Raw genomic sequence first — 17,171 nt, forward strand, 5'->3', positions numbered from 1 at the left:
CCAAGCAAATCGGAGACTGTGGTTCTCAAGGTTCTCTTCTCTTCACCTTCATTTTCTCCGTTGTACCTTTCAACACAGGATCCTCCGTGAACACATACAGTGGGACGAGCTGGTGCTTTTTACCACCGCATCATCTGTTCACACGTACAGTACAGCGAGATAAGCTGGTATATGCCTGTGGATGAGCCATATTTTCAAGAGCTTTGGGCGCTTGTGTCCTTGTGATACAGGTTCAGAAACGGCGGTCCAGCACACAGTGTGCCCAAGACAATATGGTATGTTCACCTCTTTTCCTGTTTTCATCCCTGGTCCACAGCTCCGATGATTTTCACCATATGCTCAAACGATAACTGCCGAGGCGGCCGGCCCGTCAAAGCTGGTCGTCGATGACTACAAAAATCTATGTCAAGTCTCAACAGTATGAGGAGCCTCATCCTTCATTTACATTTTGGTATTTCTGAGAAACAGTGGATGAAGTTATGCTGACTCTGCTGAGTCTTAGTCTTCGGTCTGCCTCTGTACAGCTCTTCCAGCTGACCAGACGAATGATGATGATGATGCCGTCCATGTGCCCGCTACTGGGCCTTGGCCTTGTAAACGAGTTTTTATTTCGACTACCAAATTTTCCAATGCCGATATTGGGCATGTGCTCATCACCTGGACGGCCTCGTTCGGAAATCAATGCTATAGCGATATCAATCCCGTTCCCAATGCATCTCATCTTCTTGTTTTGCTTCTCATAGAGCATTAGATTATCCTCTCTTGCCCCTTCCACTACCCCTCTCACCTCTTTCACCCTCCCTTTTATGCCATGGATCAGCTGGCCAGACCCATCCTCTCACTGTCCTTGCCTCCCTCTTCTCGCCCATCTGCGGCTCAGGAATCCACTTGTCCTTACCATCCTTGCCCAACTCCTCGACGTCACCGTCCTCATCAATGCTTAGCACGCTTTCACCATGCTGGCCCCCATCCCACACGCGTTGCCTCGTCAGAGCACCGGGTCCGCCGACGTCCATGAAACTGCTTGGTTGCCCGGGCAGTGGTGTCGCCTTGGCCAGCATGAGGAGATAGTACAGCGCCAAGGTAACAGTCAGGTTGACTCCGCTCTCGCCCTGGCTCTCGTTGCGAGCAAAAGTCTTGGTCTCGACAGCTTCGGCGACTTCAACAAAGCCGAAGTATGGCTGGCCACGCTCATCGCACCCCGCACGGACACAGACAAGTTCGATCTCGGTGATGATGAAACCGTACCGACAACTGTGCTCGCGCATGCATTTCTGCAGGTGCGCTAGAGTGCGCAGGTACTCGACCTTGCGTGCCGGCCCTTCGAGGCGCATACCAGTGTTCCAGCGATCAAACGACCGGACAAGGCCGACAACACGGCCTCTTGGGAGCCCGGAGAGAGTGCGATCGTTGTCGCTCGGGTAGTTCGCAAGAAAGGTAGGGGTATTGGCGGAGTTGGCACTAAGGCCGGATCCTGTGGGAGTGGGTGCCGGGTACAGACAGATGGAGTTGTTGCCTAGGGATAGTCTCGTGGCGGCGTTGATTTTAGGGAAGTAGATCTTCGAGATCAAGTTGGCAAGGTCGGTCTCTGAGCCGGGTGTCACGGTTGTGGTGCTCAGGTTATTACCCGGTAAACAGGAGGTATCGTGTTGGAAGTTGAGCAGGGTCAGGAGGTCAGGGATTGCAGACATGGTCTGGAGGGAGAACGACTTCCAAGGTCTCACGTTTCGAATATCCCACCAAAAGTGGTTGGTCAGACCACGGCCAGTCTGGAATGTAAGATGGCGCACGAGGTTGATTGGCTGTGTTGGCTGGGTCAGATAGCTAAGCATGCTGATGGTAGACATGGGTGGCAGCATCGGGGGCGGGCTCATCGAACAGGGCCGAGAGATGGTTTCAAGGTCGATGGGCATGTCGAAGGTGCCCTCGAGGTTAATCACGGGCGGCTCTGGCATAGCCATGTTGGTATATGGCATGACATTGGTGGCGAAAAGATCTGGAGAAGGTGTCTGCTGATTGTGGGAGACGTAGACAGGCATGTGGCGGTAGGTGGGATAACCGAACCGATTCAGGACATCGCTGTTAATGCTCGACGCCGAGGTCGAGCGGGAATGCGTCTTGACAGGCACATTGAGCTGTACTTTGGACAGGCCTGGAGAAGGGTTCAGCGAGTTCGATCGCGAGTAGGAAGCATTCGAGACCGGCGACATCATTGGTGGGCACTCGACAGGCTCTGTTGCACTCCTGTACATGACCGGCCTCGCGTGTTTAGCGGTGGGGATGATGGACGATGACGTTCGTCGGTGGACTGACGGTCGATGGGCGAATGAGGGCTCCAGGGAGGAGTCCTGAGTCCTGATCTTCGGAAGTAAGGTCGGCCCATTTTGACGGAGAACCGGTGATCGGGTAGGAGTGTAATTACTAGCACTGATTATCGACGCGGGTGAGGTGTCCACTGTGCAGTACGACGAGCTGGACAGATTGCGAATATGGCGATGCTGACCAGCAGCACCCACTGCCTCTGGAGGCGTAAGAGGTCTATAGTAGTAAGGTGCCAACGACATTCTAGACGGCATGTCAGTGAAATCTCGTCCGGGCCAGGCAGCAGTGTTGACAAACTCACATGTTGTCACTTTTGTTAATTCCGAGTAAAAACCAGTGGTCAGTGAGAAGCCAGCTTCTCAGAGTCTAACAACAAAGGAAAAGAGATGACAGTAAAGGAAAAAGAATTACCAATGGCAAGCAGACTCGTTCTTCAGTCTTGCAACTTGGAAGGAATGAAAGGCTCAGAGCTCTTGTGAGGGAGGGAGGACCAGGTATAAATGGGCTGGGTGTATGCGGCCCAAGGTGGGCATCATCAGAGGCCGACCAACAACGTCCTGCAGGTCATACTGCAGATGAAACGTGGAGCAAGAGTAGAGAAGGAAACAAACACGCCGACACCGTGTTCGAGAATGCGATGCTGCGTAACCCGCCGGTCGCCAACTTCGATATCGCGAAGCGTGGAGCGTGGTATACGCGCCTGATGGAAACAATTCAGAATGCAGCTATTTTGGGTGGAAAAGGCCGCCTCAGGCTGCAAATCTCCTCGTGGCAAGTGTCAAACTGGCCCAGACCGAGTGTAACGAGGCTCTGGTTGATTTCGTCATGTCTTACGGAGCAATCTGTGTCGGCGCTTGGTGGTTATTTCGAGAGATGAGGTTCTTGCGACAAAGCGGCCGTATGACGGAACTCGTAAGGCTTCGAGGCGCGCAGCGGCAATCTGAAGAGATTGCCAGCTTGGAGGGCGTGGCTGAAGCGCGGTCCGGAGATCTAGCAGCATTGTTCTAACTTCTCGTGTGGGACTTTCTGGAGCAACGACCGTCCCTCAGATACGCGCTGGGAGCTGCGAAGCGGGTTATGGACTTCGATTGGTGCTGCATTTGCCGCGGGCAGCAAAAAATACCAGTTACGGAGCCTGGAGGGTGGCGCAGCATAAGCAGACACCCGCCGGGCAGGTTGAGCGAAGGGTCCTCCAAGTCGCGCTCTTCTCTTTTTCGCGTCTCCTCCCGTCACGAAAGGCTCACGAAGTCACGCAGCTCCGGAGCCACGGCTGCATCGCCTTGCAGGCTGCATGCATAAGTGCTTCACGAACTAGACACGAAGAACGAACGACCATCTCCTCCCTGCCTCTTCGGTTCCATGCACATCGCTCGTTCTGTGTATGCTCGCACCAGTCCATCGCTGTTTCCTTCATTCCCACTGGCCTCACCGTTCGTCCGAGTTGGCTTGCGTTTCAGGTTGGAGATATTCGTTGTCAAACAGGTCATTTACTGGCCGGCTCCAGGCTGAAGGACGATGCAAGTTGCATTAGGCGCATCCGACAAAGGATTATCTCTCCCAACCTCTTCTCATGCAGAGCGGCTGTTTCGGGATACTCAGAATGCTAGATAATGCTTGACGACTATTCGCTTTCTTCCTCGTGCTGTCTGCTGATCAGGTATCGGTGGCGAGAGGTCCAACCTCTCGGTACCCGATAGGTTGCCTTTCATATGTACAAGTGAGGCCCCAATGCTGCCCTTATGCCGGACCCAATCAATCTGCCAGTGTAACGCCTAGCCTCTATCGATGACTTTGTCGACTCCGTAACTCGTACGTCATCCACCAATGCAGGTCCTGAGCTCAAACCTGAAACACAGTCTTTGGTGCAAGAATGATACACGCTGAGGAGGACCCCACTCATGCCTTGACGTCGTACTTCCGTCGGAACATTTCATCGACCTCGGTTAGATAGTATGTGCCAGGCAGGAGAGGCTCAACTTCCCCGGCGGGCTTGAAATCCTTCTTCAGATGCGCCTTCTCTCGAAGCAAGCACATCTCGTCATACACCTCAGGTGCCACAACCCGACGGGCGTTCAGTCGTTCTTGCAGATTGAGCTTCTCGGCCATCTCTGTGGTGTCCCCAACGACCTTCAAGCTGAACATCGAGCTGGCTAGACCACTGCCGTAGCTGAAGACGCCGAGTCTCTTGCCTTGCAGAGTTTTGGGAGCAATGTTGCTGATTAGGCCGACAATGCCTCCATAAACGCTGCCGCAATACATGTTCCCGCACATAGTGGCGACCTGGATGGCAGGCTGGACACGTTCGGCAAAGCGCTTTTTGGTCAAGCCCATGAATGTCTTCTCAACAGTCTTGTCGCTTAATGATGCCTGGTAGTCAAGGTCGCGTAACTCGGGCGCGACCTCACTGAATTGCGGATGGCTTGGATCTTCCAAGAAATCGTTGTACAGCAAGCGAGCGTATGACTTCGAGACGAGTTTGCATGTCGGCGCATGGAAGGCCATGTAATCGAATCGGTCAACGGGCGCTTTGTCGACCTCTCCGTTGTGGACGCCATTCCCGTTCACGTGGTGGCCGTTGACACCATTCGTCTGTGACTGGAGTGCTCTTTCGCGGGCATTGTATGCTTTATAGCATGCGTCAACAGCCTCGGTATAGCACTTCAACGAAAATTGACCATCAACATAAGGGTACTCGCTCGTGAGATCGGGCTTGTAGAAGTCGTATGCGTGAGTAATGTAGGAGCCTCGGAGACCAGCTTCAAATGCAACGGGCGCATCGGGACCGATCAAGAGAGCCACACAGCCAGCACCGCCAGTCGGACGAGCATTGCCCTTCTTGTACAGAGCGATGTCGCCTGCGAGCACGATGGCGTCTCGTCCATCCCAAGCAGAAGACTCAATCCAGTTTAAAGAGTTGAAGACGGCATTGGTGCCACCGCTATAAACAGTCAGCATTTGTCCTGTCCTGCCAAACAGAGACTGTGTGGAACTCACTAGCATGCGTTGTAAGAGTCGACACCCTCGACGTTAAAGTTGCCAGACTCTTGGAATAATTGCATCAGCACGGATTTGACACTTTTGCTCTTGTCCAGCATCGTCTCAGTGCCGACCTCCAGTCTCCCGACATTCTTGAGGTCAATGTTATATTTCTTGATCAGGCTTGTCAGGGTGGTGAGCGCCATGGAATAGATATCTGCGGGGACAGTGTCAGTCGAGGCAACGATCTGTCCTCATGCGGTCTCGCAACTGACCTTCTCTGTCATCGCAGAAGGACATTCGAGTCTGCCCAAGTCCGATTGTGTATTTGCCCGCCGCCACACCATCGAACTTCTCCAACTCAGCTTGGTCAACGCACTGGCGAACTGTAAGCGCATGCCACCAAAGACACAGTCCACCTCGTGCTGAATCTCGCGTACCTGGTTTGGGAAGTAGATCTCAATGGCTTTGATGCCGATATTCTGGGGTCGAGACGCCATGGTTTTTGGGGAGGAGAAGGAAAATGTGAGAGTAGCTCAGATGTGATCGGTGCAGAGAAGAAGTCCCGAAACGACAGAACTGAGGAGGGGTGTTTTGTTGCTGGGTTGAGAAGGCGGTGAGGTGGGGAGATCAAGGGCTAGAGATAGCAAGGAGCGGCGAACTTTTTTGTGGAGGCGCGCAAACAGGAAAGCGGGCACTTGGTAGATCGTGCTGCAACAACCAATATGCTTTGTTTGTTGTGCAAGAACTCTCTGAGGTAGGCTGTGTGCAGTTCGCTTGAATGCAGGACGGAGAGAGAAATGCGACGAGAGTGCCAGAGATATTGGATGTGAGCGACGTAGCGACCCGCCCGGCACCTCAACGGCGACAAGATTTCGAAAATGATGCCACAAATTTCGAGATGCACCAGCCCACAGTCGTTAGTCGTTGGGGGAGCCCACTGTGCCCACTGGACCACACACACGACCCTTGAGCCACACCGCCCGCATGATGACGCTTCTGGTTGGCTTGTCAATGCCCATCAGGGACAGGCTAAGCTCTCTAAATCGTACTAGCTGCTGTGAGCTGATCCGGATGCTGCTGTTCCTGGTGTTCCTTGCATGAGGCAACCCTGAGGCGCTGGAAACTTTCTGGCCCTGTGTGTCGTTCTACACGGATCTGTCAACTCCGACATCACCATCCCCTTGACGACGCAAACTTTGACAGTGACGTTGCACACGGCCTCGCCCGTGTGCGCCCATGTTGAAATTCCGCGATAGGGCCGCGACGCCACTTGATTTTAATCCCGCAAGATATCGCGAACGACCGTCAAAGCAAGCAGGTACCTACAACATGTCGCACTTGTGAGAATCTACGCTAGAGCGAAGATAGGGCGCTTTGAAACACTCTTCCGTAGTATATAGCCCCTCATACCTTGTCCACTCGCGGACAAATAGGGAAGCTGAAAGACAGGGCACAGAGAATCGCTATGGATGCGCCTAGAGGCACGGAGCGCTTGTACTTGACCCAGTACCCAGTAATCTCCATACTACACACTACTCCGTACTTTGTACTCCGTAGGTACAGTACTCCGTAGAAATACTACAGTAATGCTAGTAGCGGGAACGGTCGCCTAGGTGGGGCGTGCCGGAGCATTGAAAAGATAGTATCGCTTCGCACCGCAGACTAGGTCGTGCATTCCAGTACTTATTCCGCATTTCTCTATACGTCCCTCTATCGACCATCTGTGAACAAACCTCATCTATCATGACTTTGTGCCATAATGATCCATCCCCCTTTCGAGCCTCCCCGATCATCAGTAAGAGGAGGGCACAACACTGAGGCGGCCACCATCCGTGACGACCACACATCCATTAATATACGCTCCAGCCCTTGAACAAAGCCAAAGGATGACACCAGCCATATCCTGCTCGTCACCAGTTCTTGTCGCAGGAACAACATCTTTGCCAAAAGCGCCTTCGATGTTGTGTATCTCTGTCTTGCCTTGGGCTTGATACATGCCGTGCGTCATCTCCGAGTAGTAAAGGCCCGGTGCTATCGCATTTACCCTAATGTCGTAGGGCACCAAAGCCGTCGACAGTTGTTTGCTAAGATGCACGGCCGCTGCCTTGGATGGTCCATAAGAGAAGTTACCCAGGGCCTTTCGATTAAAGCCACCAATGCTCGCAGTGGTAATGATTTGTGGGCGAGGAGTGAAATTGTCCTTGTTCGGCGCTGGTCTCTTCTTGTTTGCGGCATCAAGCAGCGGCAGGAACGCAGCGACGGTAAAGTGGATGCCTGTGAGGTTGACGGCGTATGTGGAGGTCACTTCTTCTGGCTCCGGTTTCCACATGTTCTGAGCGAGTTCTTCGATGGAGACCGGCTTCTGGTCCTTGTCCAGTGTTGGGACTGATGGGCCAGAGATGCCGCTGTTTGCAACGAGCACATCGATGTGGTCGACCTGTGCTTTGACTTTCTCGAAACACTCTTGTAAAGACTGCTTGGAGGTGACATCGCCGACCAGGGGGATGATTGTGCCTCCGGGTACAGAATCTGCTGTCTCCTTCAGGTTACTCTCTCGGCGCCCGATGATGAACACTTTGGATGCTCCATTCGCTGCCAACGCCCTTGCCATCATGCGCCCAAGCCCTAATGCAGTGTTAGTTCAGTACAAGCAACGGGCACTCTGCTCCAGTGTTACGCTCGGGGGCTGCACATCGCCAAAGATTGGGGAGTGGTCACATACCAGAACCGGCGCCAGTGACGACGGCCACGAGGCCGTTGACATTGAATAGGTTCGTCGCCTGAATCGGGGCAGTATCGGTGGCCGACATCTTTGTCGGTGCCGGAACGCTTCGATCGACAACGTTTCACGCTTCTCTGGGTTTCACAAGCAACACCTGTTATGATAACAGTTCTGGTGATGATGGCAACAATGCTAATGGCGACGGATGGCAAAAATTAGCAATCACGTAGATAGCTGACTAGATGTTGTCATGAGGCAAGACTTCTGTTCCGCTGGTCGGACGAAGTCCGTGGTGGAACGCTGACCGGCTATTTCGCCGGATCAATTACCAGCGAACTAAGTGGAAGGACTGAACATCCATATGTATCACCCGCCGACTGGCCTATTCAGAATTAGTAATTGCTTCGATGTCGAGAAGTCCCGTACTTGGAATACCTGTGCTCGATAGTCTTGGTGTTAAGCTTGTACACGTAGCATCTCGAAGATAATTACGGTTGGTGGGGCTGCAGCATCACATTCGTGTTCCCTCTCTGCTGAAATGATCTTGTTCATCAATCTATCACGGCTCGCCAGAAACAAATACTTCTTTCGGATGGAAATTCCGAACTAGGTCGACTTGTCGCCAGGTTGTTTCTCGAACAAACGCGTGTGCTCAATGCTTTCCCATTCCAAGCCTTCCCTTCAGTCTGTGGAGTCCCTTGGAAGGTTCATAACTCTCTCCGCGGTCGCCACTAGTCTTTGCATGTGAGCCATCCGGCATTGTACCTGGACTAATATCACGTTGCTCACTACGTTTTCTGGAAGGATGCGCTTGCGCGTCTAGGGAACCGTTCGAGGTGGAGGAATTGGTCGGTTGTGAGGACGCGGTGCTCTCTGCGTTCGCAGCTATCAGCAAGGAGCACATAACGATGTGATTGCTTACACCTACCTCCAGCATTTCCTTGATCATAGGGCTCAGTTGCTGTGCCCTTGCCCTGCACGCCTGAAAGCGGCTCTTGCCCTGATTGCACACCTATCTCTTCTGTGACAAAGAACTGCTCAGTATGATGGCTCAGATGGGAGCGATGGTGTAACATGTTTTACCTGGCGCATTGCCTTGGTCGTACGGCTCGTCCACTGTTCCTTTGCCCTGGATACCGGAAGGTGGCTCCACGCCTGACTGTGTAGATGGTGTACCCATGTCCTTGGTCTTGGTGCGCGTAAGTATTTGATCGACAATGTCAGGATGAGGAGACATTGTTGCGAGGGAAGCAGTTGAGACGGACTAAAACGATGCACTCTGAATGCAAGGAGACGCAGGGTCAACACGGGCTTGGATGCACAACTTGAAACGAGTCCTATTATTTAAGCCAGGACATGCTCAAGTTAAAAACTAGGTATCAGTCTTATCGCGCCCACGGCCTGACATTCAACTCGTACTCGCCCCGTCCGCATGGGATCTCACTGCGCAAGAGCAGGTGTGGCCGACGTCATCGGTCAACCCACGGCACGTCATACGAGTACCCCTCGCCTCGGAACGATGGTCGACGGTACGGGACCTTATTTCACAGCTGGGGCGCATCAGCAGGTACTCGTAGAGGCAAGTTTCCGCAAGCCGAAGGTTGCATTCCTTGGTTCCACAGAACCCCCAAAGGGCCATTAAGCTCCAAACTGATGTGTCGTAAAAACATCTGCTGCATCGTGACACAGGACGATGGCTACTAACCCCACGTGGTCGGTGGACGAAGAGTGAGGGGCTTAGCGATTCGCCCCAGGGACGTGGCGCCCAGCGCCCAGCCTGCATCCTGAGCCGCCAAGACATGCAGCCTTTTCCTGCTCATGCAATAAAACTCTCCTATACACTTTACATATGTTCCAGAGTGGCCGAAGCCGCCTGTGGAAGTGCCGCCAACAGCCTGACTTTGAGTCACTGGGCCAGATATGACAAGAACTATGCCTGCCGAAACATGTGTCGATTGTCAGGACCATGAGGCCAATCTCACCATCCGAGCTCGGCGCTTGTGTGCCGCCTGTTTCAGCCGTTACGTGAACTCCAAGATCCTCAAGCGCATGGAGTCCTATGGGTTCAAACACCTTGCTGCAGATCAGAAGCGCCGCCTCTTTCTTCCTATCTCGGGCGGTGTCTCTTCCATTGTTCTGCTACAAGTGCTCGATGCTCAGCTTCAGAAGCAGATTGGCAACCGCAACAGGACCGCCTACGATCTCATCATCGCACGTGTGGTGCTCTCAGACGCAAGAGATCTCGGGGCCATTGAGAGTGAGTATCAAGCACTAGCACAGAGGTTTCCTTTGCACACTTTCCTTCCACTTGTGCCTCTTCACGATGTGCTTCGTATGGACCATAGGATACATCACGACCTCTCACACCTTGGCATTGAAACTCCAGCTGCCGGATCGGACGAAGAAATCGTGGAACGGATAATATCATGCGCTACTTCTGTGACAACAAGAGCAGAGTTGCAGTCTATCCTCCTTCAGCGGCTACTCGTATCGTTGGCAAAACACCAAAATTGCGAAGGCGTGCTCTGGGGTCATTCAGACAGCCGCTTGGCCGCTCTTGCACTCGCGGACGTCGCAAAGGGAAGAGGTGGGTCGGTCTCTTCGTTGATCACTGATGGTCCGTCCCTACACGGCATCAAGTTCAACTATCCCAACCGTGACCTTTTCAAGGTCGAGCTCCACTCTTATGTGCAAGTATTAGCCGACCCGCTAGCATTTGAAAGAGAAGACGATGCTGTCGGACAGGCGACATCAGGCATAAGAAACGTTTCCATCGACAATCTCCTCAGCAATTACATAATGTTGCAAGGGGAGAAGTACCCGAGCATCATGGCAAATGTGGTACGAACCGCAAGTAAACTTCAGGTCGGCAGCACGGAAAATGGTGTGAGGGCGTGTTCGTTCTGTGTGGCGCCTATGACTGGGACTTCCGACAATTCAGGCGAGGATCAAAATCTGTGTTATGGGTGTGAACGGATGAGACAAGATCTCAAAATGTGGAACACGCGCTAGCGTGTGGATTCATTCATGATCTCAGTTCATTCGTCTCATATTACAGGATAAGGAACGCTCATCGGTTGCTGCTGCTTGGACCAACCCTTGACATAATCTGAACTCCGGCAAGCCAACGTTTTCACATTTTACCTCAACGGGTGCGAGCAGGCAATGGAGGTTGGACACCTCCTTCTGCCTCAAGATCACGTTGCCTCTCTCGGTTGGACCTTCTAGACTGTCGTTGCGAGGTGTATCTTGGAGGAGGGCCGTTCTGCGCATTCAACAGAGCTTCGTCGTTCTGGTAATCCCACTCGTCAGGTAGAGATGGATCCGCCACATTGGCTTGTGGAGTGCCCTTGATTCTCTTCTGGCCACGAGCACGCAATTCATTCTCAAGAAGTACCACATTTTTGGTGTTGCATTTGTATGCTGCATCTGCAAGGTCGCCAACAAAGGGGATGAGGCCAACCACAAAGTCGATCACGACGTTCATTTGCATTCGCATCTTGACGGAGGACGGTAGCCCAGGTTCGATGGAGCAGCAGGTTCGGTAGACCATAAGCGCGAGGAGCAAGTCCGCAAAGTCGCCGATGCTAAAGCATTGTTAGTCTTGGGACTTTCGAACAGGAACGTTGACCTAGACTGACGCAGGCACCAGCCCAATGACTGCACCCCAGCCGAATCTTGTGCCCAAGAAGCTTCCGAGACACAGATCGATACGGTATGCTCTTCTCTTCGCCTTTGTGAGAATTCTCTCCTCCTCCGGTGTCAAGCCGGGTGGAAGAGCGCGCTTTCTCTTCTTGCTTGTCTTGTATAGGCCACCCAGTCTGCTGGCAGGTACTGTCTCAAAGTAAGGATCCTGCGATAAGTTAGGGTCTGGAAACATGTCCCGGCCGAAAAATGGTGTACCTCATGGCCCTGCTTATTGGATGAGTTCTCCTGGAATAACTTTTTGGCCACCAACTTCGCTGCGAAGGATGCCATCTTGACGGGAGTTGTCCCGGGATGCTGTCTAGGATGTAGGATGAATGCGTGAGTAGTAGGAGGATAAGGGTGAGGATGAGCGTACAAAGGGTAAAAGATGGGCTTTATGTCACTGCAGATATGAGGATTCAAACAAAGGCATGAATCGCCAGACAAGCATTGTCAGAAGCCTGGTTGGGCCGCTGTAAGTGATTGGCATCCGGTGATCGTCAAACGAGTGCGTTAGACGCGCTCGAATTCAAGAAATTGGACCGGAGATCGCATGCGCTCAGACGTCACTAAGCTTGTCAACTGTGGTGACTGCACCAACAACCCAGCCTCACCAGCCCGCTGCGTTCTCCAAATTGTGGCTGTGCTACGCCACAGCTGCAGGGCGCCACGGCGTTGCACCGCCTCATGCATTCCGGTCCCTTCTTGCTCTTCGCCCCCTGCAGCTGGCTGGCTCGCAACGCAATCACATACCCCACAGACCTGAACGGACTAGCCACGTCCTCTGGAACACACAGTTGGTCGCAGTCTAGACGAGAGGCTGTGAACACAACAGTTCGTCGCTTACCGTGCAACATACAAGAGATCTCCAGGGTCGTGGAGATGGTCAATTACCCTGACCACGCCATCATTTTGAGAGATGCAGCTGGAGGACTGTACGATATCCATGCAAACATGCGTGTACTCGTGTCGGGCTAATGCTGGGTGCTGACAGGGCTGGATGACCTTTGTGTCCGTTTCATCATAAATCTGCCACCGGAGGAGCTCCAGTCTGTGGAGCGCATCTGCTTCCAGGTCGAGGAGGCACAATGGTTCTACGAAGACTTCATCAGACCTCTTGACCCTTCCTTGCCTTCTCTTTCTCTGCGCCCTTTCAGCCTACGCATCTTCCAGCACTGTCCGCTGTTCTCACAATGGTCGGCCCAGCATCATACTACGGCCTTCGCGGAGTTTCTGGCATACAAGTCGCGCGTGCCTGTGCGCGGAGCTATCTTATTGAGTGAGGCCATGGATGAGGTTGTGCTTGTGAAAGGCTGGAAAAAGAGTGCAAATTGGAGCTTCCCCCGTGGCAAGATAAACAAGGACGAGAATGACCTCGACTGCGCCGTACGCGAAGTTTACGAAGAGACTGGGTTTGATGCCCGGGAGGCTGGACTTGTGAAAGACGAGAAGGATATGAAATACATCGAAGTGACGATGAGAGAGCAACATATGAGGCTGTATGTCTTCCGAGGAGTGCCCCGGGACACCCATTTCGAAGCCAAAACACGGAAGGAAATCAGTAAGATTGAGTGGTACAAGTTGACGGATTTACCAACGCTAAAGAAGAGTCGACAGCATGAAGGAAGCGGCACAGATCACGCGTCCCTCAACGCGAACAAGTTCTATATGGTGGCTCCGTTCTTGAACCCACTCAAGAAATGGATTGCCCAGCAACGGAAGAAGGAGAATCGATACAGCTCACACCTTTCTGCTCCTCCAATGGTTCCGGAGGATGTGACCATGGAAGAAGAACGAGACACTGATGATATTGAAGCACGACACGCCGAAGCAGCGACGGCATCTATGAGCGATCTGCCAGAGGTTTCTGCTCCTTCGGTCGACCCGACCTCGCATCTTAAGGAGATGCTCAATATCGGATCCCAACCTATCCAACATCAAGCGGTGCTGCAACCAAGCCATATGCCGCAGATTGACACCCAGAAGTCCAACGCCCTTCTGGCTCTGTTACGAGGAAAGGCGCAAGATAAGTCGGGTGCTATGCCCCAGAGTCTGGTGGAACAAACCTCTGCGCCGCCTGAGCTTCAGCGCTCGTCCCATACATTCCATGTACCTCAACCACAGATTGATCAAGCTCGGCCACCGCCACCGTTTCCGCAGCATTTTCCTCATGTGCGGCCTGAAATTCAATCTGCCTCTGCTAGACCGCGAGAAGCCACTGTGTATCCCTTGACAGCAGCTTACCCTGGACAAGCGACTCCACAGGTCGCACCATATCAGCAAACCGGTGATCCTTTAGCAATGGAGCAGGAAGCGCCACAAACGCATTCAGCCCCAGTACCTCCGGCCAGTGCATTGCCTAAGTTGACCATGCATACCAGGGCCCTATTGGACGTCTTCAAACACGCATCGAGCACACCGAATCGACCCATGCATCCCACCCCAGTGCAGAGGTCAAGTGCTCTTCCTGGAATGGACACGATGCGTCAGTCTGAATTACAACAAGGGCCCTTTAGTCGGCACGAAAGCGACCAAACTATGAAGGCCTCTAGCAAAGATACTGTTGCCCCTGAGTCAAACCTCATCTTAGGACTGTCTCCAAACATGGGTCTGGAGGCTCAAGCCTCATCGCTACTGTCCTCCAGACGGCCCCCCAATGCGCAGAGAACATCTCTACTTGAGCTTTTCAATCAACCAACGACACCGAAGATGGTACAACCCACCGCTCAGCCTGCTGCGCCCGTCGAACTTGCAGCGACAGCGCCCCATACGCCTCCTGAGAAGCCAAAGGGGAACAAGGACGACCTCCTCCTTTCTCTACTAAGACAAAGCAGTCAGAGTGCAGCTGCGAAAGTCGACGAAACAAAAAGATTGGCGCCGAGGGAGGGTGAGACCGCGGCTACAGTCAATGGACCATTAAACCAGCCCGTGTTCGAAGTCGTACCAAAGAGCACGAAGCACGCCGACAATGAGATGGGCCGGACACGACCCACTGCCCATCGAACCCTCTACGACCCTAATGCGCCGGCACCGGTCAAGATCTTGACACGATCTGAGGAGACCCGCCCACAGCCTCCACGGTCACCAAGGGGCAATAAACCAGCGACGAAACGGGCAGTGAGGGAAAAGGCCGCTCCGAAGGAGCAAGTAAAGCCCTTTCAACCTCAAATTCTTCGTCGACCGCAGACTGCCGAAAGTGCTGCTCCTGGTGTGCCTCCACCGTTCGGCGAGGCGGTGGCTGAGCCGCGCTCTGCGAGTCCTAATACTCCTTCGACGGTTGTGCTCAACAGGGATATTGGCGAAGGATTGGTCGCGAGCCGGAAATCATCGCAGACTGATGCGCAGAAGCAAACGCTTCTATCGCTTTTCGGAGGGCAAAAGGACACGACGCCGAAGGCAACGGCGCCGCAACCGAGTCCCGGAATGGTGTCGCCTTTGACATCCAGTCAGATCATGAGCGCTAACGGAGCGGGCCCTGTGTCTGGCAATGAACCTATCTCGACCCGAACCTCGCGCGTGGGGAGCACGAGCTCTCTTGCGAGCGGGACCGGAACTGCACGTCCCGGAGTTGAGAAGCGACAGACAGGTGCCGAGAACAAAGCCTTTCTCTTGGGCTATTTGGGCAGGATCGCTTCGCAGGACCAGTGATCTAGGATGGCGGTGAGACGTCTACCAAGGTTATGGAATTGGCGCGCGGGCTCGATTTGACGAGCACATGCGGTACATCTCGGAGCCGGCGACACTCATGCAGCAATCATCTGGCGAAGTTTAAATACGGGGACGTGTCGTATTCGCTTTGGCCATCTGTTCCTCAGAGTGGGGCTCTTCTTGCATCCGTGGGTGGGTGCACAAATTATGCAGAGCTGTCAAAAGATCTCCCGTTCTTTCCTCTCCGTCTCCTTCACCCAGGCGGAGGTCCTCCAGTAGCTTTGTCTGAACTATCACGAATACGGTAAAAGGCGCGAGTGTCTTTGGTAAACAGTTTCCATTGCAGGTCGACCACTTGCTTGGCTACGAAAGTGATGACCTCAGCCGCATGCTGGGTCATTGTAGGAATGAGGCCTAGTCAACAGGACCACAGCGTGGTGAGCGTGCCCGACAAGGCTAGCTGAGGCATAGGGCCTATGATACATTAGCGGCAGCCGAGTTTCCGTCACGAGTCCATCAGTTCACCGACCTGTAGATCACCCGGTTCGAGAATGAAAGGGCGGAAGTTGCAGCATTGCCTCGTCGAATAATGAGGCGTGCACATCTGGAGCGTCTGTGGCAATACGCGGAAGTACGTGAAGCTGCGCTCAGCCGCGCCTGATCGCCCGACTCGTACGCGCGGCGGCGGCGGGCAGAGAGATAAATGCAAACTGAAATAGACGAGGATGCAGAGCGATCCTTCCTGGGATCGGCCCTGTCAGCGACAGTAGACACTTGCTGGACTCCTGAGCCTCATTTCTCCTCCTTTTCATTGTTGATTTTCAATGTGTGGCGTGTCACTCTTTCGCATGCAGCAACATGGCCATGGTGGCCATCGGAGCGGCAGGAGGAAAGAGTGACGGAAAAGACATGTTCCTCGCCGCAATCCAGGAAGCTGCTGAATCATCCTCACCACCCGCTCCCACTCCCACTCTCAGTCCCCGTTCTTCTCACAGCGTCATCCTTAGCAAGGTTGTCATAGTCAACCATGGCACGGTCCAGCAGCAACAGCCATCTTCAGTAGCAGCCGACAGCGGTATGTCATTAGTGATCCTCAATCAGCGACCGTCGTTCGTGTTCGACGCTGCCCATGCGCCGTGCTTGAAACCAACCGCTGCCGCCCCAAGTCACTCGTGTGCTGACTGTGCTTTCCCTACTTCAGACACGGATGTCGCCCACGGCCTTGCTCACGATTACAGTTCCGGCCTGAAAAGACGGACAGGCAACTTTTCAGGCAACATGTCTCCTGTTGTGGCCCCAAGCTCCTCTGAGCTCCGTCCTGCTCCCGAGGGTGGTCTAGATCCGATCTCACGGGTATTGTATACATACCCACCCATGTGTCGCTCGCCAGCTCATCCAAACGTGCAGCAAATTCTCGAAAGGACCCAATCCCAGAGCAAATTGCCCGGGCTTTCGCAAGGCGGTGTGCCTGCCAGGTCGCTTTATGCAGACTCCGGTTACTCCGATGATCAGTACTCGGGCATCTTGAAATCCGAGCCGAGTTCTTTGCGACGGGTCGATAGTAGCAACTCCGGCAAGGAAAAGAAGTAAGTTCAACACATCGTACATCAAGATCAGATGATGCCTGAGCAGACAGGCACCATCGTTTGCAGCCCCGCTTACCCTCCAGTAATCCTGTCCATGGACAAGCAATTTGTCCCCATGTGGTCCCGGTGATCAACCGCTATTGCGGCCGGAAGCTTCAGACTGACCTGACGTCTTGGCCTCCCAGTATACTGATGTACTTGTCTACGCAGGAAAGGAGTCTCCTTCC

General features: G+C 53.5%; 8 protein-coding genes across 8 annotated transcripts; 3 read left to right on the forward strand and 5 right to left on the reverse strand.

Moving 5' to 3' along the window:
- Positions 1-752: 752 nt before the first annotated feature.
- A1O7_08698 (uncharacterized protein) lies at positions 753-2,564 on the reverse strand (the record flags this gene model as incomplete). The annotated part of the gene is made up of 1 exon (XM_007762688.1): positions 753-2,564. The coding sequence occupies one exon, from the start codon at positions 2,562-2,564 to the stop codon at positions 753-755; it is 1,812 nt and encodes a 603-aa protein (XP_007760878.1).
- Positions 2,565-4,218: 1,654 nt separating this feature from the next.
- On the reverse strand, positions 4,219-5,798 carry A1O7_08699 (hydroxymethylglutaryl-CoA synthase; the record flags this gene model as incomplete). The annotated part of the gene is made up of 4 exons (XM_007762689.1): positions 4,219-5,260; positions 5,317-5,515; positions 5,574-5,676; positions 5,739-5,798. The coding sequence occupies 4 exons, from the start codon at positions 5,796-5,798 to the stop codon at positions 4,219-4,221; spliced, it is 1,404 nt and encodes a 467-aa protein (XP_007760879.1).
- A 1,295-nt stretch (positions 5,799-7,093) lies between these two features.
- Positions 7,094-8,111, reverse strand: A1O7_08700 (3-oxoacyl-[acyl-carrier protein] reductase; the record flags this gene model as incomplete). Its single annotated transcript, XM_007762690.1, has 2 exons — positions 7,094-7,926; positions 8,024-8,111. The coding sequence occupies 2 exons, from the start codon at positions 8,109-8,111 to the stop codon at positions 7,094-7,096; spliced, it is 921 nt and encodes a 306-aa protein (XP_007760880.1).
- Positions 8,112-9,074: 963 nt separating this feature from the next.
- A1O7_08701 (uncharacterized protein) lies at positions 9,075-9,260 on the reverse strand (the record flags this gene model as incomplete). The annotated part of the gene is made up of 1 exon (XM_007762691.1): positions 9,075-9,260. One exon carries the CDS (start codon positions 9,258-9,260, stop codon positions 9,075-9,077), a length of 186 nt encoding a protein of 61 aa, XP_007760881.1.
- Positions 9,261-9,955: 695 nt separating this feature from the next.
- On the forward strand, positions 9,956-11,035 carry A1O7_08702 (uncharacterized protein; the record flags this gene model as incomplete). The annotated part of the gene is made up of 1 exon (XM_007762692.1): positions 9,956-11,035. The coding sequence occupies one exon, from the start codon at positions 9,956-9,958 to the stop codon at positions 11,033-11,035; it is 1,080 nt and encodes a 359-aa protein (XP_007760882.1).
- Positions 11,036-11,168: 133 nt separating this feature from the next.
- Positions 11,169-12,001, reverse strand: A1O7_08703 (uncharacterized protein; the record flags this gene model as incomplete). The annotated part of the gene is made up of 3 exons (XM_007762693.1): positions 11,169-11,610; positions 11,665-11,876; positions 11,927-12,001. 3 exons carry the CDS (start codon positions 11,999-12,001, stop codon positions 11,169-11,171), a joined length of 729 nt encoding a protein of 242 aa, XP_007760883.1.
- Positions 12,002-12,629: 628 nt separating this feature from the next.
- A1O7_08704 (uncharacterized protein) lies at positions 12,630-15,358 on the forward strand (the record flags this gene model as incomplete). Its single annotated transcript, XM_007762694.1, has 2 exons — positions 12,630-12,645; positions 12,705-15,358. The coding sequence occupies 2 exons, from the start codon at positions 12,630-12,632 to the stop codon at positions 15,356-15,358; spliced, it is 2,670 nt and encodes an 889-aa protein (XP_007760884.1).
- An 858-nt stretch (positions 15,359-16,216) lies between these two features.
- Positions 16,217-16,948, forward strand: A1O7_08705 (uncharacterized protein; the record flags this gene model as incomplete). Its single annotated transcript, XM_007762695.1, has 2 exons — positions 16,217-16,433; positions 16,560-16,948. The coding sequence occupies 2 exons, from the start codon at positions 16,217-16,219 to the stop codon at positions 16,946-16,948; spliced, it is 606 nt and encodes a 201-aa protein (XP_007760885.1).
- Between the last annotated feature and the right edge of the window lie 223 nt (positions 16,949-17,171).

The sequence above is a fragment of the Cladophialophora yegresii genome (genome assembly GCF_000585515.1).
Source record: "Cladophialophora yegresii CBS 114405 chromosome Unknown aczIN-supercont1.6, whole genome shotgun sequence".
Classification (NCBI taxonomy): domain Eukaryota; kingdom Fungi; phylum Ascomycota; class Eurotiomycetes; order Chaetothyriales; family Herpotrichiellaceae; genus Cladophialophora; species Cladophialophora yegresii.